The sequence below is a fragment of the Calypte anna genome, chromosome 4A (genome assembly GCF_003957555.1).
Source record: "Calypte anna isolate BGI_N300 chromosome 4A, bCalAnn1_v1.p, whole genome shotgun sequence".
NCBI lineage: Eukaryota > Metazoa > Chordata > Aves > Apodiformes > Trochilidae > Calypte > Calypte anna.
The window spans coordinates 4,004,176-4,026,926 of record NC_044248.1 but is presented as its reverse complement, the minus strand read 5'-3'; the positions used below and the strand labels follow the sequence as shown (position 1 = coordinate 4,026,926).

General features: G+C 42.5%; 1 protein-coding gene across 2 annotated transcripts in view; it reads left to right on the top strand.

Moving 5' to 3' along the window:
• STK32B (serine/threonine kinase 32B) overlaps nt 1–22,751 on the top strand; it is a 120,614-nt gene that overhangs the window by 35,457 nt on the left and 62,406 nt on the right. For both annotated transcript variants that reach the window (XM_030449902.1, XM_030449901.1), the window contains exon 3: nt 19,089–19,262. In XM_030449902.1, coding sequence (XP_030305762.1) covers nt 19,089–19,262 — 174 coding nt within the window. The remainder of the gene's footprint in view (nt 1–19,088; nt 19,263–22,751) is intronic.

The following is a 22,751-nucleotide window of genomic DNA, read 5'->3' as shown; positions in this document are numbered from 1 at the left end:
TGCACATTACACCACAGATTGAGGTATTCTTCCTGCCATAAGTATTAAAATCTGAGGTTCTGATGATTTTTTTTAAATCAGTTTCCCCCCTGCTCTTTTGAATCACCAGAAGTATCAGTATCCCAATTTTCTGCCAATCTATTTAAGGAAGAACTGCCCTTTTTAATTAAAACCAGCCATTAGAGAGAAAGGCAATTACATGCCCACACAGGGGGGTTGGAACTGGATGATCTTTAAGGTCCCTTCCAAGCCAAACAATTTTATGAGGATTTTACATCATCAAATAATCCACAACAAGAGCTGGAACTGAGTTTTCTTTCATTTGATGTCAGAGCTGAGCTGTTAGGACAGGGTGAGCCCATTGACAGGAGCAGGGAAATCCTGACCTTTTGGTATTGAATTCCTCACTTGAGGAGAGGAAGACTTCTCAGCATCTTTAGATTATCTTAGTGTTTCAAATATGTATTGGTAGAATGGAGATGTTGTGGTTTGGGGACATGGCTGAGGACCATCATGGTTTAGATGACTGGTGGTGTTGGGGTTCTGGGTGGGCTTAATGATCTCAGAGGTCCTTTCCAACCTTTCCTCACCTGGGAGAGGTGATAAAATGATGGTTTAACAGACAAGATAACTGCTAATGAATTGTGAGCTCTTTGGTTAATTAAGTTTAAGTTTATTAAGTTTAAGTTTATTAAGTTAATTAAGTTTAACCAAGGGATGGGCTCTCTGAGTTGGCAGCGGCCTTGAAACTGGGTGTTCTCAGATGGAACAGGAGTTGGCTGGAAAGTGAGGTTGGTTCTAAATTGCTTGAATTTATGTATTTTAAAGTTTGGAAGTGACCTAAAAGTTAGGTCTAAACTAACAACCTGGAGCTTGGAGAAACCTGATATAGTGGGAGGTGTCCCTGCCCATGCAGAGGGTTGGGACTGGATGATCCTTAAGGTCCCTTCCAGCCCAAACCATTCCATGATTGATTCAAAAAGTGACCAGTTTGCTGTTATAGGAACATCAGCTTATCATGAACTTAATCTGTCCTTTTTTAAATTGTTTTTCTCACCAATTTCATGTCAGGAAATAAGCATTCACCTAATATTAACTCTTTCCTGCTTTTTACTGTGCTTCATTTTTGGGCTTGTAGTAGGAGTAGAAGTTGATGTGACCATGGAAAAGGGAGGAAATGGTGGCTGCTAGAAAGTTTTATCATTCAGAATTCCCTGAAGTTACAGAATTCAGCTTTTGACCCACTGTGAGGAAAGGCAAGAGATTAGAGGGTAAAAATCAATGGGTTCCTGCAAATTGCTGGTGAAATGGATACAGGTAATAAAAGATTTCTACTGGGAATCCAACAAATAAATACACACTATGGTTTAATTTTATATGAGCAAACACACAAACAGCAGAATTGGATATTTATCACTTGTCTAAATGTATTTGGGTAACTTCCTTTTTACACAGGCCAACAAAATGCCAAAAGAGAAGTCTTAACCCACTTGTCAAGAGGTGAAATTGAGAGCTGTTTAAAACACTAGTTTGGTCCCTCCCAAATCCTAGGTCTGGATTAGTAGAAAAATTAGAAAAATAAGTAAGGTCCCTTCCAACCCAAACTGTTATATGATTCTAAGACTTGCTATAGCTTGGGGGAAAGCACAAATCTCAGATAATTTCCACATCCCAATGTGTCAGTAGGTCTGACAAATGTATGAGAGAACCATCAATCCAAAAAATCTCCTACAGACAATTTAGTTATGAAGCTGATGTGGAAAATTGTAGCAGGAGGAGCCTTTCTTGCTCCTGAGGCTCGATGAGCTGCTGGCTTCTCCATCACCTCACACCAGAGTGAGCTTCTCTCTGTGGGTGTGTGTCCCACCTTTATTGGCCCCCTGGTAATAGGGGGCCTGCCCTAACCAGGCACAGGTGGACTCACACCCACTCTTTGGCAACTCGAGGCACCTGGTTTATCTTGTTTCTCTACAAAAAATGGCCAGGGACCTGATGTGGAAATATTTAGATAGAGGTGTCCACTGGCCTTTTGTGCCTTCTCTCTGCTGAAACCCTGGTGCTTCAAAGGGCTTCCTTCCAACCTTTTAAATATTCATTTCATACACAATTTATGCCATTGGCATGTAGACTGAATTTCAGTACTCCTTCTACCTTGATGGCCTCATGCTGCCATCAGTTTTTACTGATTGTGCAGTTTTTACCCTCCTAACAGTTCCCTAATTGCTGATGCTTTCTGTTTCCTTTCCTATTCCCATGGGATCATCCTCTTGAGAAGTGCTGTGCCAGTAACTGAGTAAGCTGCTTATAAAGTGGCAAAAAGAGAAACAAATGGTTCATCATTCCTTATAGGTCTTTAAATAGATCTTTTAAAGTTCTATTTTTCCTTCTGTAGTCGTTGCTTTGATTGTTTTTATTGAGTTCTGTGCTGTGAGCCTGAATGTTGAATTTTTATTATGAATTATTTTCCTTCCACATTGTGACAGAAGCCTTGTAGCTGAGAGATAGTGATTTTTACAGTCTGGCATTTGGGAAAATATTTGCATTACCCCACCTTCATTCTTAATATTACTCCCTTGATGATTCATTTGAGGTGAATTTTTAGCTCGTGCTCTGCTCTTCCTGTTATAAATGATGGGATCACTTTGGAGCTTTGCTGTGGTGATTTTCTTCATCATTTATAGGTTAGGAAATGCCAGCTAGTTCTACTCAAGAAGCATTTGGCTTATTCTTGAAGGAGCTGCCTCTCAGCAGATTTTTTTTTTTTAAAGATTCTGCTGTGGATCTGCTTTTCTAGATGGATCAAGACAAACTCTCAAGTTGCTGCTCAGTGATGAAGTCAGAGATGATTCATAGGAAACATAAATCTGATGATGTGATTTGGTGCAGAGCCAAAACAGAAGGGAGATGCTTTATTTATTTAAACAGCACAATGCAAATCCCTACACACAGGGCTCTGGGGTGTGGGTTTTGGGACCTGTGTTAACACCAACAGGGAAAAGATGGGAGGAGATGGTTGGGATTCTACAGGCTGGGGGTGTAAGAGCAGATTGGACACCATCATGATCCAGACTCCTCTTCCCCAAGTTGGAAACTGGAGGTTTTTTTCAGAAGTAAAGCAGGGATCACTTGGTCTTTTTTAATGATGCAAGTGGTGTTCTTTCTCCCCTTTCTCTGCAACAAGCTGGTGGGTTAAACCAAAGAAACATCAGGTTTTTTCCATTAGAAACAGAATTCCATCACAAACCAGTGCTGACTGAGTGCTCCTCCACTGGCAAAGCAGACTAAAAATCTCTGACCCAGATGTCACCCTGTGTAAGAGAAAATCAGAAGAGTCCTCTTGCCCTTCCATCCTTCCTTCTCATTTGGGTTTTGCAGAGCAGAATTCACCCCTGCAGCACAGCCTGCATTAAAATTCCCTTTCTGGAAGCAGAAGCAAAGCGTGAGGCTGGCAGTCTCCCTGGGATGGGCAGGATGCTCTATACTCATTTTATTTCCTCAATACAGATCTGTGGGGCTGCTGAACATTGGCATCAGTGCAGGAGAGAGGAGGGATGACAGAGCTCAACCCCACTGCTCAGGGGTCCAGCAAGTTGACTCCTTGTTACACACAGATGAACCTATAAAACCTATAGATGACCTAAAAAACCCTATAAAAACCAGATGAATGAACATATAAAAATTTTCTTGCAGCCTAAGATTTGGCCTAAGAATTACAGAAGAATGTAAGACTAAGAAAAAAAAAGATTTTTGTCCCAGCCAGTCTTCTAACTTAGGCTGTTGCTCAGCTTCTTGCTCAGAATTTCAGCTTTCTTGGCTGCTTTCACTCTATTTCTGTGTCTGTACTCAAGACCAGGGTTAACATGAGTGATTTCTGGAGCTATTTGAGGATAAATTCACAGCTTCAGCTTACACATTTGCATGCTAAAAGTATCTTTCCTCTCTCATCTACTACAGTGTGTAAATTGCTCTCAGCCTCTGTTAGAAGCTTTGGTTAATGTGTACAACAAAGTAGGGGTTGTTTTTTGGTCCCTGTCCCAACCCAAACAGTTTTTCAGTCTCCTAGTAGCTTATTAAAGGAATATATTGTTTCCATTGTCCCATTCAATTTAACTCCAGCTGCCAGCCTTAGCACCAGGAGTCAGATCCACTGCAATTATTACTTCAAATGAAGAGAAATACAACTTGGGGGGGAGACAGCTTATAATGATTTGCTCTTGGCGTGCACCAAGATAAATTTGCTGTTATTGGAGCTGGGTGAATTTTTTTCCAGGAAAATGAGGAAAACCTCAATTAAAGCAAATCAAATGTTCTGAAGACATCCATCAATGAAGCCCAAATTTGCTTGGAAACCTGCTCCCTTCTTGTCTTGCCTGGAGGACTATTAAACAGCTAGACTCTAGACTCCTTTGTTAGTGGGTGGTGAAGAATAAAAGGGTTCCCAGGCTGGCTTTCTGCCTCCTTTCTCCTTCTGCAGACTGCTGGATTGCATGAGCCAGAAGATCTGTGCCTGCCTTGGTGTCTGGACTGCCCAGCTCTGAAGCTGTCACATCATCATCAGGATGCTGCCTTTCCTGCACCCCAGAGGAACAAAGTAGAGAATGGGAGCTCAGAAGTTTGGGTTTTTTTTCAGGCAATATTATGGTTTCTACTTACCCCAAAATCTTTTCCATCTTTCCCCCTTCTATCCTGACATAATAAATGATTAACTGTGTAATAAGTACAACAAAAATTTTAAGTGACAGAACTCTTGTCCTCTGGCTGTAGTGGTATTTCTACCAACTAGAATTGTAGTTATTGGCCCCAGGGATAAATAAACCCCAGAGAAAAATAAATTAAAAAAAAAAAAAAGAGGGGGAAACCATTTCCATGATGCTCTTTTGAGCATTAGTGAACCAAAGTGTGAAGCTTTGTTGCTAACATATCCTCCTTCCTCCTATTTTCCTCATAAAGAAGCAGGTTGGGAGAGTTTCAGGGCAAGATCAGGCAATATGTGTGCCAAGGCAGAACAGGTTAGGAAAGGAAGCAGGGTCCTTCTGTACTGAGCCAATGGAAAAAAAAACCACAAACCCAGTTCAGGAATATAGAGAAAGGACTGTAGGTCTTCTGCTTAGGCATGGGCATCCACTAAAGTTGCATCCAACTTGCATCTGCTTGACCTGTAACACAACCTCTCTGAAAGGGTTCTCAGGCTTTAGAAAGGATGCCCAAGGCACTGGTGGTATCACCATCCCTGGAGGTATTTAAGAGTTAAATAGGGATTCAAGAGTTAATTAGGGATATGGCTGAGTTAAGGTCTTGCCAGTGTTTGGTTATGGTTGGACTCCGTGATCTTGAAGGTCCTTTCCAAGCAAGTTAATTCTGTAACATTAATATATAAATAGTGATTGAAGCAACCTGACATGTGGGAGCTGAGAGGTAGCATGGAGAAAGAAAAATCCATGATTTCAGTATTGCTTCTTCACATCTGCTCAGGATGTGGATCAGGATGACACAGACTCCTTGTGCAGCCTGGCAGTTAATGACCCTTCTGTACAATGTTGCTTTCAAAGGTGATTTTCTTTGCAGTCATTGAGGTCTCCTCCTTGGTCCTGACAGTCTGACATCCCCCTCATCCCTCTCATCCCCTTCGTCCCCCTCGTCCCCCTCGTCCGCCCTCTTCCCCCCTCTTCCCCCCTCTTCCCCCCCCTTCCCCCCCTTCCCCCCCCTTCCCCCCCCTCCCCCCCCTCCTCCCCCCTCTTCCCCTCTCATTCCCCCTCATTCCCCTCTCATTCCCCCTCATTCCCCCTCATTCCCCCTCATTCCCCCTCATTCCCCCTCATTCCCCCTCATTCTCCCTCATTCCCCCTCATTCCCCCTCATTCCCCCTCATTCCCCCTCATTCCCCCTCATCCCCCTCTTCCCCCTCTTCCCCCTCTTCCCCCTCTTCCCCCTCTTCCCCCTCTCCCCCCTCTCCCCCCTCTTCCCCCTCTTCCCCCTCTTCCCCCTCTTCCCCCTCGTCCCCCTCGTCCCCTTCGTCCCCCTCGTCCCCCTCGTCCCCCTCGTCCCCCTCTTCCCCCTCTTCCCCCTCGTCTCCCTCGTCTCCCTCGTCTCCCTCGTCTCCCTCGTCTCCCTCGTCTCCCTCGTCTCCCTCGTCTCCCTCTTCCCCCTCTTCCCCCTCTTCCCCCTCTTCCCCCTCTTCCCCCTCTTCCCCCTCGTCCCCCTCGTCCCCCTCGTCCCCCTCGTCCCCCTCGTCCCCCTCGTCCCCCTCTTCCCCCTCGTCTCCCTCGTCTCCCTCGTCTCCCTCGTCTCCCTCGTCTCCCTCGTCTCCCTCGTCTCCCTCGTCTCCCTCGTCTCCCTCTTTCCCCTCTTTCCCCTCTTTCCCCTCTTTCCCCTCTTCCCCCTCGTCCCCCTCGTCCCCCTCTTCCCCCTCGTCCCCATGCCTCCATTGAGCTAAGCACCCTTACTGCAAATAACCTCACTATGCCATGTTAAAATTAAAAAAAAAAAAAACAAAAAACTGTTGATGATTTGACAGTCAATTTTGCAGAATAAATGTAAATGTCTGGGATGAGATAGAATGATAGGAACTGAAGTTCCTTCTCTGTGATTTCACTGAATCAACTTGATAAACTCAACAGTAAACTGAGGAGGCAAGAGCTATTTCTGTTTTATGATGGATCTCAACATTTATTGTGGCTAAAGTTGGAATTGGGAAAACAAGATGCTGAATCTAAGAGTGGCAATAAGATCTGATTAGTCATATTCTGTAATACATACAGAATACATATTATACCAAGGCAGAAAGACTGTTCTTTGGTGGCAGTTGAAATGAATAATGAAAAGTGAATCATTGCCAGGAGTCTCCAGAAAATTTAAGCAAAGAGAAAAGAGGCAGAATTAGAGTTTGTTGGGTTTTTTTCCTGTGGTGAAATAATAAAACCCCATTCTTGGGCAGGCAGACCCAAGAAGCACATCCTCTCTTCCTTTCTTTTCTGAGGGCTGTATCAAGCCTCTTCCTGCTGAGCACATGGTAGAGGGTGATGCCTGTGGCATAAGAAATGAAACAGAACAGAGAGAATCTTGGGGTTTGGTTATCTGATTGCTTGTATGCTAATTAATTTAGTTTAAAAGGTTGCCAGCTGAGAACTAACCATGACTGTGTCCTTGATATGCTGCTGTTAGTTTAGAGAAGGAAATATAAAAAGGTGGGAAAAAAAAAGCAGCACAGGGAAAGTGCTTATGGTTCTTTAATTTTAATTATTCCTATATTTATGACTGCCTTAGAGCTTCTTTTTCTTACTTCAGGATCCTTAACCTAAAGGTCTCTTCACTCTTTTGATGTCTCCTTGCATCTTCTTGTTAAAGAAGGTTTCATTTTTCATGAAATTGAACATTAAACAAAATCTTTTTCAGAAGGAATTGAGAAACGGAGACAGAAAATTAGGGGAGTTTTCATTATTTGCCCTTTTCCTGGATTCTCCATTGTAACACACTGAATTTGCAACTTAAATACCTTTCCTCTCTTTTTTAATGCCAGTAGATGAAAGTCTGCTTTCCTGCAGCTAAATGTAAAATCAGGTGAAGTGATCAGAAGCAATATATGCACCACAGATAAAGGAAAGAACTCAGCACTTATAAGGCCAACATAAATCAGAAATATCACCTTATTTTTGCCTTTGCTGACTGAGCAAAAAATTCCCACTGTCACTTGAATTTATCAACCCTTCCCTGGGAGTCAAAGTGTGATGCCCTGGTTCTAATAGGGACTTAACCAAAAGAGAAAAAAACAATTTCTAGACTGCTTGAATTCTTCCCTGGCTTTGGACATCATCCTGATCCCCCTGGAATCCCTCTGTGAACAGTGGGAATATCAGGGAATCTCTAGAGAGCAGGTACGAGCAGCTCTGCTTACTCCATGGTGACCCTACAGAAAGGACATGAATAATATGGCAGGGCAAAAGGATTTATGACTAATGATCTAGAAAGCAAACCAGACCCTCTTAATTTCTACTTTTGCTCTTAGAAGCAACCATGGGTGAAACGAGAAAGTTGTTTCATGTAGCCTGAGGAAGAGGATGCTCAGAGGAGATCTTACTCCTCTCCCCAACTCCCTGAAGGAAAGCTGGAGGGAGGCTGGAATTGGGCTCTTCTCCCAAGTAACTAGCAATAGAGTGAGAGGAAATGGGTTTAAGTTGTGCCAGGGGAGGTTTAGGTTAGATATTAGGAAAAAATTCTTCACTGGAAGAGTGATGAGGCACTGGAAGGGGCTGCCCAGGAAGGTGGTGGAGTCACCATCCCTGGAGGTGCTGAGGAAGTGTTTAGATGTGGCTCTTCAGGAGATGGTTTAGTGGTTGTGGGAGTTGGATTACAGTTGGATCTGATGATATTGAAGGTCTTTTCCAACCTTAATGAAATCACCCATCTATTTTATGTTCCTTCCAGAAGGATTGACTGGAAGGACGTTTTTGTGGGGAAAAAAGTTCCAGCTGGAAACAGGTCTCTGTTCTCAGTTAAAATGACAGTAAGCTTGATTTTTCTCTTCACTACATTCTTCACAAAGCTATGCAGGTTTTTTTCCCTCCATCGTTTGGACCTGGAAAGGATGCAAGAAAAATTTGCATGCTAATTAAGAAGGGAAGGCTGAAATGAGCTAGTCAAGAATGACCTCCAGAGTGACCCATGTTTCAGTCCAACTTGTTTAATTTATGTTAACATTTTAGCACCCTTCTCAGTTGACAAATGTTGTGCATCATAGAAGAATACTTAGCTTCACTGAAAATGAGAGCAGGCATCCACAAGTAGTGGAAAACATTCTACTTCAGCACCCCATTTTTAATGGAATCATTTCTTTTTAGAGCAGAGGAGGAGCTGTGTGGGTGAGACCTTTTGGGTGGCTGCTTTGATTCACCAGGGAGAGCACTCTGCAGACCACTGGCTTCAAAGTGTTTGAACATTCCAAAGGGAAGAAGATGGATGAAGCATTCCTGACAGGAGCAGAGAGGTTCTGTTCCACAGCAAAGCCAGGCAGAGAGGGAATGGTGTAGTTAGAAATCTGTTTTATTCCAGGCTGGCAAGTAGATACAAAAGCTGTGTGTGGAAAAATGAAGGGTTTTGTGTAGCTCAAAGGAAAATGTCATTTATTCCTAAATAAATAGAAAACCCAAAACACTGTTTTAAGCCTCTCAACCCATGCAGAGTGCCTCATGCAGACAGATCCACATCCACAATCACTGCAGTGGCCAAGGTGATATACAGCAAAGACTTTGGCCTATTCTTAACTCCAAAATGTGTTCATTTCTCTTTCATTCAGTGAAGTTTTTCATGTGCTGAAGGTTAAATTTTATTATGATTGAACCCCGATGGTGAGAGCTGCAACTTTGATGTCTCTTTGCTTCATGAACCTGAAAAAAAGACTCTTGGAAAATTGTCTCTAAAACAGCACAATGTTTGAAGCTAAAAATAGAGAGTGTTTGGAGATCATTTTTTGTAATCTCTAACAAGCTTGACTGGTGAACTTTGAGTTCCACCAAATGTGAGTCCAGACCTGGAAGAGCATTTTTCCAACAGCTGCTCTTGCCCCCAGCAAAAGTTTACTGTTGAGTCCAATGAAATTTTGAGTGATTTGGTTTGGTGGAAATCCTTTTGTATTTGCTTGGTTTTGGATGGAATTCCACCAAGAAGAGAGATTCCCAAAGTACTTCTCCCTTCTCCACTTCTTTTCCCAGAAGCTGCTTTTTATTGGGGCAATTGTTCATGGGAGCATCCTGAAGTTCTTCACGATTGCTGCTTTGTTTTAATGGGATGGGTTTGAGGCAAGCAAGGGAAAAGAGAGATTGGGTTGGCACTGTGCAAATAATTGCTACTGCTGTAGTGCCCTGTGCATATCAAGTGATAGAAATTGGCAGTGATAATAACATAAAATGATAATGAAGAACTTGGCCAACGTTTGCTAAGGATGAGTGTGACCAATCCCATCTCCAACACAGCTGAGTGGGTTTGAGAGACTGCTTTCAGCTGAGAGTGTCAGGAAACCCAAAGTGCCTTCTATATATATATTATTCACCCAGCCAGAACAGAGCTCTCATGTAATTGTGATGTCCAGAAAGCTCTGTGCAGAACAGGAAATGGTGGAGACTTCTCTTTAGTCCTCTCAACAAGATCTAAATGAAATAGGAAACATTTGGGGGAAAAAACTTAATTTAAGTTGTATCAACACCTTAATTCCTTTTTTTTTTTTTTTTTTTTATAATTTTGAAAGAGAGTCATAGAATCATAGAATGGTTTGGGTAGGAAAGAACCTCTAAGAACCTCCTGCATGGGCAGGGACACTTCCCACCAGCCCAGGTTGCCCCAAGCCCCATCCAACCTGGACTTGGACACTGCCAGGGATGGGGCAGCCACAGCTTCCTTGGGCAACCTGGGCCAGGGGCTCAGCACCCTCACAGGGAAGAATTTTTTCCTCATGTTAACCTAAATAGACTAAAAGAGTTTTAAACCATTGCCCAATGTTCTCTTGCTACATGTCCATGCAAGAAGTCTTACCCCAGCTTTCTTGTAGCCCCCCTTATTTTTATGTTTTAAATATTTATAAAGAAATAAAGGACATACTTGTCCTTTGGTCTTAACAGCATTTGGGGGAATGACTCTTGTCTTCTGAGTTTGGAAATAAATATATTTCCATTTCTTTGCAACACGAGGCTTCTATCAAATACTCCACAAGCACAAACTGCAAATCTCAGTAACCAATACTTACCCATTTTCCAAAGGGGCAAAAGAAACCTATAGAAATGCAAGCAAAGCAGACATTCTGAAGCATGGAGCCTATAGAAGGTGATAAAAATCTAAACAGCCCCCCTGTAATATTGAAGGACACAGTCAGTGACCTCTTGAGCTGCTTGGACCCCCATCCTGGCCTGTATCAAAAACAGCGTGGCCAGCAGGTCCAGGGAGGTGATTCTTCCCCTGTACTCAGCGCTGGTGAGGCCACACCTCGAGTACTGTGTCCAGTTCTGGGCCCCTCAGTTTAAGAAGGATGTAGAGGTCCTGGAACAGGTCCAAAGGAGGGCAACCAGGCTGGTGAAGGGACTCGAGCACAGGCCCTATGAGGAGAGGCTGAGGGAGCTGGGGCTGTTCAGCCTGAAGAAGAGGAGGCTCAGGGGAGACCTCATTGCTGTCTACAACTACCTGAAAGGAGGCTGTAGCGAGGTGGGAACTGGACTCTTTTCACAGACGACCTTCAACAAGACAAGAGGACACAGTCTTAAGTTGTGCCAGGGGAGGTTTAGGTTAGATATTAGAAGGAATTTCTTCACGGAGAGGGTGATCAGGCTATGGAATGGACTGCCCGGTGAGGTGGTAGATTCTCCGTCCCTGGAGACATTTAAAAAAAGACTGGATGTGGCACTCAGTGCCATGGTCTGGGAACTGCTCCGGTGGGTCAAGGGTTGGACTTGATGATCTCTGAGGTCCCTTCCAACCCGGCTAATTCTATGATTCTATGAACATTTCCAGAATCCCAACAAAACACTTGCACACTTGTATTTACAATCTTCCTAAACGTTGTGGGTGGCTTTTTTTCTCTTGAGGCTTATCCTTGGCTGGCAGAACACACAAACTTGACATTACTTTGATCAGCCTCAACATCTCATTTTATAAAGTCTGTAGCTGAAAGGTACATATTTGCTCTTCTCAGAGCAGTAGGTGGGAGAGTTTTCAGGGTGCCTTTCCAGAACAGGCTGGTTTCTAATGATCTGAGGTATAAATGAACAAAGTTGCTATTTTTGGCACCCACATTGTGTTCTAATTATATACTCTCTGTATACTATGACATGCTATCCATACTAATGATATATTATAATTCATTCTACCTATCCCAGGGAGCTTTAAACCTGTATTTTCTTTCTGTTTCCCTGATACTGCTTGTCATAAACTGCATATAGGCTACAAACTGATCTTTCTTACTCATTTTTTTTTCATTTCTTTCAGTGAAATAAGTGTAGTAAGGCAGTAGGAGGTACATTTTGCTTTATAAAGGAAAGACAAAATGCTGCTTTTTCTATCCCAGCAAAATATCCCTCTGGATATAAATCCTGTGTGCTTAAGTCAATTGGATATGGGGTTCTAGTTCCTCAGAACATTAATCCTAGGCAAGATTTGATGAAGCCTTACTTTGTGCAAGCCTGAAAAGCACCTCAGGAACCAGTCCTGTGTCAGTGTGCTCAGGACCTTCCCTGAGCATCTTTGTTATGCAAGTTGAGTGCAGAATGGATTTCCTGTGGTTAGCAATGTAGCAAGATTGCTCCTTCAGATTAGGAGCCAGGTAGAACTACAACTAATGTAAAAAAACCAAACCAAACAAAAAAACCAAAGCAAAAGCAACCAAAAAAACCAAAACCCACAAACCCCAGACTTAATCAGTAGCTACTTTTCTGTCTTTTTAATTTATTTTGTTTCTTTCTCTGAAAGTCAGGCAGAAATCAGCCATGATAACATGGTGCTTCACACTGGTTTTCCAGCAGAAAGCAGATTTTCTCTCCAAAGCTTGCCCTGGTCTCAGTTCTCCCCTTTGCTGTACTTTCCAACCTTTGGGATCCACAGCTCACTGACAGTTTCTTAGGAGATGCCTAGAGCATTGGCTGTCTGCTGCTTTTTGGAAATCTTGTCATCAGCTAAAGATTCCAGGAGATGTGGAGATCCCTGGAAATGCCAAAGCTTCAAGCCCAGAGAGCCTGATCTGGGGAAAGGGCTTTGGCCCTTTGCATTCCTGATGAAGTTGGAAGTCTACTTTTCACCAACCTTTCCTGCTTAGAGGAAACTCTTCCTGACAGCCAGGGCTACTGGTAACCCAAGTCATTCCCAGTCTGACCACTCCAGACTGTGGCATCCCTGAAGCCTCATGAGAAGACAGAGAAGCCAGGGCACCCACAAAACCCTACTCAGGGGTGCTGACTTGGGTTCAGGAAGCAGGATTGGCCTAACTAGACCAGACAAGTGCTCTGCCAGAGATAATAAATCCTTCCTTCAAAAAAGGGGCAGTGCTGAGGTGCCACAAGTAACCCTGTGTCTGGTTAAAGTGGTTTCTTGGACCCCAGCTCAGACATCTCCATGAGCTGGGACCAGGCAGTCCAGACACAGCCACAGGATTTCTCAGGAGAAGATCAGTCTGACCAGAAAATGAGGGTCAAATTAGAGGAAACTTGACTTAGTATCTTCCTTTGTCTTTTATCTCAATACAATTAGAGTTCCTCTATATTTTAATGAATGTTTGAATCTTTTTAACCTGAGACTGAAATAGTCTTGTCAGCAAATTTACAGTCAGGCAACAAGGGTAGCACGAACCAAATCAAAGTTTAAGGATTTATTTGAAGAAATCCATGACATTTTAAAAAGGATATTCAGCAAAAGGGAGTATTTTGCTCTCCAGTTCTTCACCAGTTCATCAGTTTATGAAGCTTGCAGATAAATGAAACGTTTTTTGCAAGCCCTATTTTACTTCCAAAAAAAACCCAGTGTTGTTATTCCCACTGAAATTCAGGCAAATTTTCTGTGTTTGGATCTGGCTGTGTTGGAAAGGTTCCTCACAGCTTTACTAATCATAGAATCACAGAATTATTTGGGTTGGGACCAACAAAGGTCACCCAGTCCAACCCCTGCAGTATCAGGGACACCCTCACCCAGATCAGGTTGCTCAGAGCCTCCTCAAGCCTCACCTTGAACATCTCCAGGGATGAGGCCTCAACCACCTCCCTGGGCAACCTGGGACATTGTTCCACTGCCTTTTTGGTAATCCAGGCCAAAGCTGGGCAGGTCTGCAACAGGTATTGCAGAGGACTCAAAGAAGGAACCTACAAGGCATTGAGACCCAAGATCAGTTCATCCCAAGTCTTTGGTGGTCCTGAAAAGTTTAGGACTCAAGCTACAGTCCTCTGCTTTGCACTGTTCTGGAACATCTACATCTATAGGGGGAAAATCTAGTTACGAGGGGCTTCCTGGTATTAAAAAAAAAATAAATTACCTCCTACTTTGAATGCAATGAGTGGAAAACTGGCAAAAGATCCTTCTGGGTAATTAGGACACACCAAGACTTAATGACTGATAAACATCAGTATGGAGCAGGGGTGTTATCTGAGCTATGCACGTCTTGCTGTAACTGATTGCCTCAGATTTATGAACTTTGTTTTGGGCTTAGTGATGAAATTTTTCTACTGTATTTTTAAGCTTAAATTGAAGTTGTATGTAAAATATCCATCATGATGTCCTTTTCCCCAGGTAATCCATATTAAACAGGGACTCTGGATAGTGGGTGCTTCAGCTGGCAGGATTTCAATGAGATATTAGCCTGGCTAACTAAGATGAAGGAATGCAAAGAGGAAAAGTTATCTTAATAATTCATCTGTAACTGGATTTGTGAAGAGATGGAGATGCAAATAATAGATACAAATATGATATCAATACAAAAAGTAAATAAAATTAAAACAAATATATGGATACAAATATAGAAACAGATATAACTTATTCAGAAAGTGCTTTGTTTAAATCTGTTTCCAGGGAGGATTTTGTTCAATGGCAGTTTATCTTCCAATCTAAGAGAAACCAAAATCCAATTTTTTGTTGCTAGGGGCATTATTATTTTATTTTATTTTATTTTAATTTGGAGGAGGCTGATTCTGATACATTAAACCTTTTTCAAACAAAAGAAAACAGAAACTAGCTTTGTAATTAAAGCAGCTTCTCTACCACTGTTTTATGACACTACTTTTAAAAAAAGGAAAAAAGAAATTTACTCCTAGACAATTACTCTTTCATTTCAAGGAGGATTAAGACTTTGTCTTTACATTAACTTAGTAATGTATTATTAGTATTCCATGTCAGTCACAATCCTATAACTGAAGCAATAGGCATTTTTCAGTTATTTAATTAACATAAAAATCCCAAACAACCTCTGATTTTACTTCAAAACCAGCCCTTTTGTATGTGTTTGAGCAGAAAAGAAGCTTTCAGATTCTTTCAGAAACTTTCAGCTTCTTTTTTCCTCTGGCTACTCTTTCATTTGCTGTCAATTTCAATACTTAGCCCAATGAATCAAAACCATTTATTTCTTGAGATATTGCAAAAGAAAGAAGCTTCATTTCTAGTGTAAAGAAAGAATTCTGGATTTGAGTAAGGGACAGAAAGAGAGGAGGAAATGACTGCTGGTGACCAGGAAAGATGAAACTGGTCTTGAGCTGGTGCCCCAGGTCCTCTGAGTCCTTGATGCAGAACAGGAGCAATCCCTGCCCTGCATTCAGTGGCTTAAAAATTCCTGGCTTCAGGAGCCACTTGGTGGAATGTCCATCAGCTCCTGAGCCCTTCTGCTATTTGCCATGGCCAAGCACTTTTTTAGACACATAATTTTATAGGGACAAATTTAGAAAATCTCTTGGAATGGTCTTGATTGTAATACTTTGAATGGCAATGTGGGCTGATCCGAGCAGTCAGAGAAATGCCATCCACAGTTTGAGCCAACTGGTTTGACTGGGCAGGGAAAACACAGGGGGTTTGGTTTTTTCTTTTTTGGTCTTTTTGACTTCAAAACGTTTTGTTCTACCAGTAGAATCATATCTGAAAGCATTGTGATTCTCCTTGTAGGGATTGCACTTTAATATGTTTATCTGAGAAGAAGGAGACCAATCATTCACTTTTCCTTGGCCATGGAGTGTAAGGAGAAATCCCATTTAACCCCCCTGCTGTGACTGTGGACATGCTCTTCCATTCCAAGGGTATTATTTCCTGCCATAGTGAAACAAAAGAAAGCAACCAGCTCTTTCCAGTTCATCCACAAGGATTGCTGGACCAAAATTTTCCTTCTGCAAAGACCCCGGAGCAGGAAACCAGAGTGCATCAAGAAAAGCCAGGCATGGAGGGAAAACCCAGTTCCACCAAGTGTTATCATTTCAGCGCAGAGCTACTAAGATGATTAAGGGAGTGGAACATCTCCCTTATGAGGAAAGGCTGAGGGAGCTGGGTCTCTTTAGTTTGGAGAAAAGGAGACTGAGGGGTGACCTCATCAATGTTGTCAAATATGTAAGGGGTGAGTGTCAGGGAGATGGAGTTAGACTTTTCTCAGTGGTGACCAGTGATAGGACAAGGGGTAATGGGTGTAAATTGGAGCACAGGAGGTTCAAGTTGAATATTCGAGGGAATTTTTTTCCTGTAAGGGTGACAGAGCCCTGGAACAGGCTGCCCAGGGGGGGTCGTGGAGTCTCCTTCACTGGAGACATTCAAAACCCGCCTGGACACGTTCCTATGCGAAGTGCTCTAGGTGGCCCTGCTCTGGCAGGGGGGGTTGGACTAGATGATCTTTCGAGGTCCCTTCCAACCCCTAGGATTCTATGATTCTATGATCATTCCTCTGGTTGTGGGCAAGATTTCACCTTTATTTCTGGGATATTCTGATGGCTCTTTTTGTCTAGACTGAGCATTCATAGGTGCAGTGGGAACCTATGAGAGCTGGGGCTGTTCAGCCTGAAGAAGAGGAGGCTCAGGGGAGACCTCATTGCTGTCTACAACTCCCTGAAAGGAGGGTGTAGCGAGGTGGGAACTGGACTCTTTTCACAGACGACCTTCAACAAGACAAGAGGACACAGTCTTAAGTTGTGCCAGGGGAGGTTTAGGTTAGATATTAGAAAGAATTTCTTCACGGAGAGGGTGATCAGGCTATGGAATGGACTGCCCGGTGAGGTGGTAGATTCTCCGTCCCTGGAGACATTTAAAAAAAGACTGGATGTGGCACTCAGTGCCATGGTCTAGCAACTGCTCCGGTGGGTCAAGGGTTGGACTAGATTGTCTCTGAGGTCCCTTCCAACCCGGCTAATTCTATGATTCTATGATTCTATAAACACACTCGTTAGTTTCCCAAAAATGGTGGCAGGCATTGAATAAAAGCAAGCTGACAGCAGCCACTCTTTACCTTCACCCTCTGTCTCGTGGTGGCTGAATCACTCAAGAAATAACTTCTTTTTTTTATTTTTTTTATAATGTATATAAAAAGAAACCAGACAAAAACCTACATTTTTTTTACCCCAGGAGCAAGTGAAGGAAAAAATAGCATCTCTCATTACATCTGCTCAGTGTTACTCCATTTAAAATAACAGCAGTGTCAAAAAAGAAAGAAAAAAATCTTAAATATAACTCCATATTTAAGCTTTTCTTTTGCAATTGCTTCAGGCTCAGTATGCTCAACGTTCAGAGTAATTTGAATAAAATTGAAGCCTTCACTTGTTTTTTTTTTTTTTTTAACATGTGCATTATGAAATCTGAAGTCTGTGGAGGTGAGCAGACCGTGTGTCACCTCCTTTACTGTTTTGCTTCAGAGATTTGACTTGCTGAGCAGGAGGCTGAATGCAAATAAAGTGGTTTTCCCTTCTTGCCATTTGGCAGGCAGGCAGAAATGCAATAGAAGAGCATGGTACCCCCAGCCACTTCCTTCTCAGGACTGTTCAGAAAGAATAAGAAAGCATTTGAATTAAAAATGAACCCTCTGTGACAAGGAGTCCCTCACTTGTGCAAACCTAGGCCTGGAAGTGAAACTCTACCTAAGTGTCCATTAAAATAATCTCATATACATTTTTCTGGCCTGGGCACAGATTTTTCTGGAAGCCCACTGGTTTTTTTCACATTACCTTAACTTTTATTTTATGGGGCAGGAGAAGTTAATCAGAGCTACAGCCAATGGATATTATGCACTTCCTAGGAGGAAAAGGGATGGGAGGGGAATTTGGGATCACCTCTCAGGAGTTCCTACCCACAACAGGCACAAGCCAACATCACATCACATCAAAATGACTTCTGGCCAATGTTGAGAAGAATGATTTCATGTTGGTAATAAGGCAGTCACCAGCCCAAACTGGAAAACTTGCAATAATTTAGCTGGGACAGTTGCATCCCACAATGAAAACCAGAGAGTTTCTGTCACTTTATTCAGATCAAAAATAAAACAGGGTAATGGTAGCCCAGGTAAGTGCAAACACATGGAAATTCCTGCTTGTCCAGCCCTCTATCTACACTATACACTGGCTGGCTACACTTTGGGATTTACAGGATTTAAATCACAATTTGGTCTTCAGAGTTTCAACAGGCAGTTCTGGGAAACAGTCCAGAAGAGTTCAGTCAGTAAGCATGAAGACTTTGTCATTTTAGAAGATATAAGATGCAGGCTGAAAAAAAAAAGATATCTGTATTGTCAGGCAGTAAAATTAGAGTTTTATTTCTTGTTGACTTTGGAGCTAGACTGCAAGCTGGAAGAAACACTCAGCTAATAGAACATTGTATATATTTACTGAATCTGGAAAATACCCCTTGAAGACCAACTCTTGGGCCTGCCAGGAGACTTTCCAGAGGCACTGAGCTACAGTTGTGTGTGTGTGAATACCAAGTGTGGTTCAAGGCCTTCCATTTTATGGATGCTATTCAGTGAGCCATTTGTCAACTGAATGAGGGTGTGGTTATTTGAAAATTAGATATACCAACCTGAAAGGTATTTTTTAAGTCCTGGTTGATCAACTTCCAGGTGTAAATCTGTGGTTAAAACAATCATGAGAGCAGTACTGCAGCAGTTTCAGCCAGAAGGATGGTGCCAGGCTCTTCGTAATGATGGCCAGTGATAGGTTATGAACTTGAGCATAGGAGGTTCCATATCAAATAAAATAAAATAAAATATAAAATAAAATAAAAATACAATAACATTTTTTTACTGGGAGGGTGGCAGAGCTCTGGCACAGGCTGTCCAGGGAGGTTTTGGAGTCTCCTTCTTTGGAGATATTCAAACCCCACCTGGATGCCATCCTGTGTGACCTGCTGAAGGTGACCCTGCTCTGGCAGGGTCTTTTGAGGTCCCTTCCAAGCCCTCACTTTCTGTTTTTCTGTGACTCTGCTTGCTTTGAATAGGAAGAGTTCAACCACAATCCAAGTCCAGCTGCAGAATGGAACCTCAGGGGGTGAGAAATCAGCGTCTGCCTTTGGAGCACACCCTGGGCTGCAAATCAAGATCTACTGACAGAGAACAAACCCCAGGGCACAGCTGTGGCTTCACCACTATCCCTGAGATCTCAACCATAACTCTTTTCTTCCAGGTATTCCTTTCAAGATGAGGAGGACATGTTCATGGTGGTGGATCTCTTACTTGGGGGTGACCTGCGTTACCACTTGCAGCAGAACGTCCACTTCAGTGAAGGGACTGTGAAGCTGTACATTTGTGAGCTGGCCCTCTCCCTGGATTATTTGCAGAGGTACCACATCATCCACAGGTAAGGGAATGTCCTTGGAGGGGTGGGCTTCTGGCAGAGCTGAAGAACACTACCCTATTCTTGTTTTGATCTCATAGTCTGCTGCACGTTTTTTTACTATGGTCTTTAAACTCTAAATACAACCCATAACAGTCTCCTGGCTGCTTTTAATTTACTCCAGTGCCCCCATGTTCCTGCAGACAAAAATGTAATCCAGTACAGCACCTTCCCCCATCAGGGAAAGGGGCAAGAAACCAAAGGTTGAGATTAAAGAACCGTTTGTTAACTTGCGGAATCTGCGTGAAGGTCAGAAGGAGGAAGAGAGGTGGGGAAAGAAGAGAAATAGTGGAAATTAATTTGAACAGGGAGAGATGGTGCATCCTTTTTGCACTTCTTAGATTAAAACAATCTGTTCTTTTTACTGTCTTACAGCAGGCAGTAATATTATAGTATCAAAAAAAAGGTGGCAAGCATCAGGGTCTGTTTGTTTACCTTAAACAATCTGGAATTTAAGTGAAGCTGCAGGGTAAGTTCTCTTTTTATGTCAACAAAGCAACTGTGAAGTTATTAACTGATGAGCTTGAGCCTCCCTCTTACTATTTTAGGCTAAATTCAGGATTTTCCTCTGTGATTTGCAGTGTTCTGAATACAGAAATAATTAGTTTTGTACCTTTCTGAGCGAGTGAGTACCTTTCTGGATGTGAGTTTCATGACCAAACTCAACTAAGCTGTACCATAAATCTTCCAGTGCCTACTATAAAAAATTCCTCCAAAATATAAAAACATTCCTGCAAATACATTGAGAGTTTTCATCCCAACCCCTACCAGAGCTGCCCCATGATTTTGCAATAAAGAACCCATAAAAAGTAAGGTCTGACTTTCTGGTGGGTGTTCTGTATTACTGAAACTGTGCAAGCTAAAATTCAGGGAAATATTGTTTTGCTTGGGATTAAAAATCCCACAAATGTTGTAAAAATATCTTACTTTTTCTATTCTTAAGCAAACTAATTATTTGAGTTCATTTCCATGTATTTTGCATGTGTCTTCTCCTCTCAGTGACTGTTTTAAAAGTGGAGCCCAGAATCCCAGCTGACCTTTGTTTCTCTGCCTTGGGGAAAGTTCTTGGTGGAAAACAAATTGATGAGTGGGCTTTTTCACCTTCATTTTACTGCTGAGACATCTTATGCAAAATAGACTGTCAAAATATTCCTGAGAGGAGCCAGCTGGTAATCAAACTTGTATTTTGCTACAAACCTGAGAGGTAAAAGTGTCTCACAGAAAAGTCTGGGAAAGGTGAGAGATGGAATGACTGGATCAAACTCCTTGTGGTTGTTCTGGGTTTTTGTGACATTGTCTGCATTGCCATGGTCCAAGGCACTGAGTTCTCTTCTATATTATTTAACCAGGACTAGTAAGCACTTGATATTCCTCTATTTTCTCTTCTGCACTGGTTGTAGGGTGGAGTAACAGAACTGAATCAACCAGGAGTCGATTTGCACCAAGGCAGGGGGAGGTCTGGAGGTCTAGAGTTGGTTTGCTGCTCCATTTGTGGGCTCATTCTGGACTTGTTTTTTGCCTTGACTCTACACCAAAGATTTGCCCAATATTAACATGTGAAAATACCTCTTTCTTGGCCTGGAATGGGTTTTTCTGGCTGGGATAACCTTGGTTTACCTCTCCACAACTACCTAAAAGGAGGTTGCAGGAGGGGAGTTCTGGCCCTCTTCTCTCAAGTAAATAATGACAGGACTGAAGAAGAAATAGAAGAAATAGCCTGAAGTTGCACCAGGGGATGTTTAGACTAGAGATGAAGAAGAATTTCTCTGTTGAGAGGGCAGTCAGGGGCTGGAAGGGGCTGCCCAGGGAGGTGGTGGAGTCCACCATCCTTGCAGGTGCTCAAACCCCACGTAACTGAGGCAACTTCAGGACATCCTTTAATGGGCATGATGTTTTTTCTGGGTTATACGTAGTGATCTTAGAGGTCCTTTGCAACCATGACAATTTTGTGACTCTGTGGTTATCATTTTAGGGTCTAAAGAATCTGGTTCAGGACAGCACTGTTGCTATAGATGTTCTTTGGAAGCTGGCAGACCTAAAACCTGACACTCTCCCACTTCCACTGCCTACTGCCCAAATCCCCCATCTGTAGCACAAGAAGCCTTTCCAACCATGGCCATAAAAATCCCAAATGACCCCACTCTGGTGAAGATGTTATTCAGCCAGCAGAGTCCCACCACATTCTGCCACCATCTGGAACAGGAATTGCCAGGGAATGGATCTTCAGCTGCCATAAATCTCTGGAAGCACCAAGAGCCTGGTGCTGATTTAAATGGGCTTAGGAGCTGGGCCAGCAAGGATTCAGGGAGGAGATGTGTGACCATTATTTTCCCAAGGCAAAATGACTTTCCACACCACCTTGGTCAGAGATGAGGTCAAGGACTGGGTGGTGTCTATAATTTGTGGCAGCAGAATCTCAGAAATATTATTATATAATAATATATATATTATAACTAGGAAGACCAGTATATATAAGTATATATATATATGTCTTATATATAAGACTGGGAAGACCCAGTCTTTCCAGTCAGCATTCACACACTCCAAAACTGTAACATAGATCTTTCACAACTGTGTGAGTGCAGTGGCAGCAAAAGTAAAAAGGAAAAATAAAAGGTTACTGAGTCTCAGAGTCATTGAGAACTCCCCCCCCCCCCACACACACACACTAAATTTTGTCTGTGCTACAAAGAAAAATCTTGAATGATTCATCAGTCCTGGGGAGGTGAAATTTTCAAATTGCTGTATTAAAAAGAATTGAAATTTATGATGTGTGAGTCAGGAGCTTAACTTCTCCTCAGTGTTTACAGATGTGGATGACAGATCTTCAGGTTTCCATTACCATTGCATCCTGCAACAGAACAGAACTTTTTTTTTTTTTTCCAAGATTAACCTGCAGCCCCAGGAGTTTGCTATGAAAGGAAAGGGGAATGAGTGGGACAGAATTATCAAGTGTGTAGGAATGGATGGAGAGTCCAGAACAGTGCTATAGCAGTGACTCTGTGTTTGCTGATGTGGTGGCAATCAAATCAGCAGTAGAATACTGCTTCTGCAGGGAAACTTCAGCCATTAAATAGTGTAAAATCCTAATACTCTTCTGCTGTGTTTATGAAAATTATCATTTTTATTGAATCACATCCATGTAAACCGTATTTGTCACGCACAATCCTGCAAAGTGGAATTTATTGGTTATGGCAGAATAAGGAATGCTGCACCAGGTGTCTCCTTTGCTGCTCTGCTGTAAAGATTTGCATTTACATAAATGTTCAGCCAGAATGATAAAACTTTAAAAAGAAAAGCTGTATGTTTCAAGCTCTTCTATGGAGATATTCTGGGCAAAATTTTTCACTTAACTTACTTAAGATATCTGTAACTGGTTGGTCATAGGTAAACAGCTACTTCCCAAAACTCTATTTCCCCACAACCCCAGCTGAAATAGCATTTTACCTAATT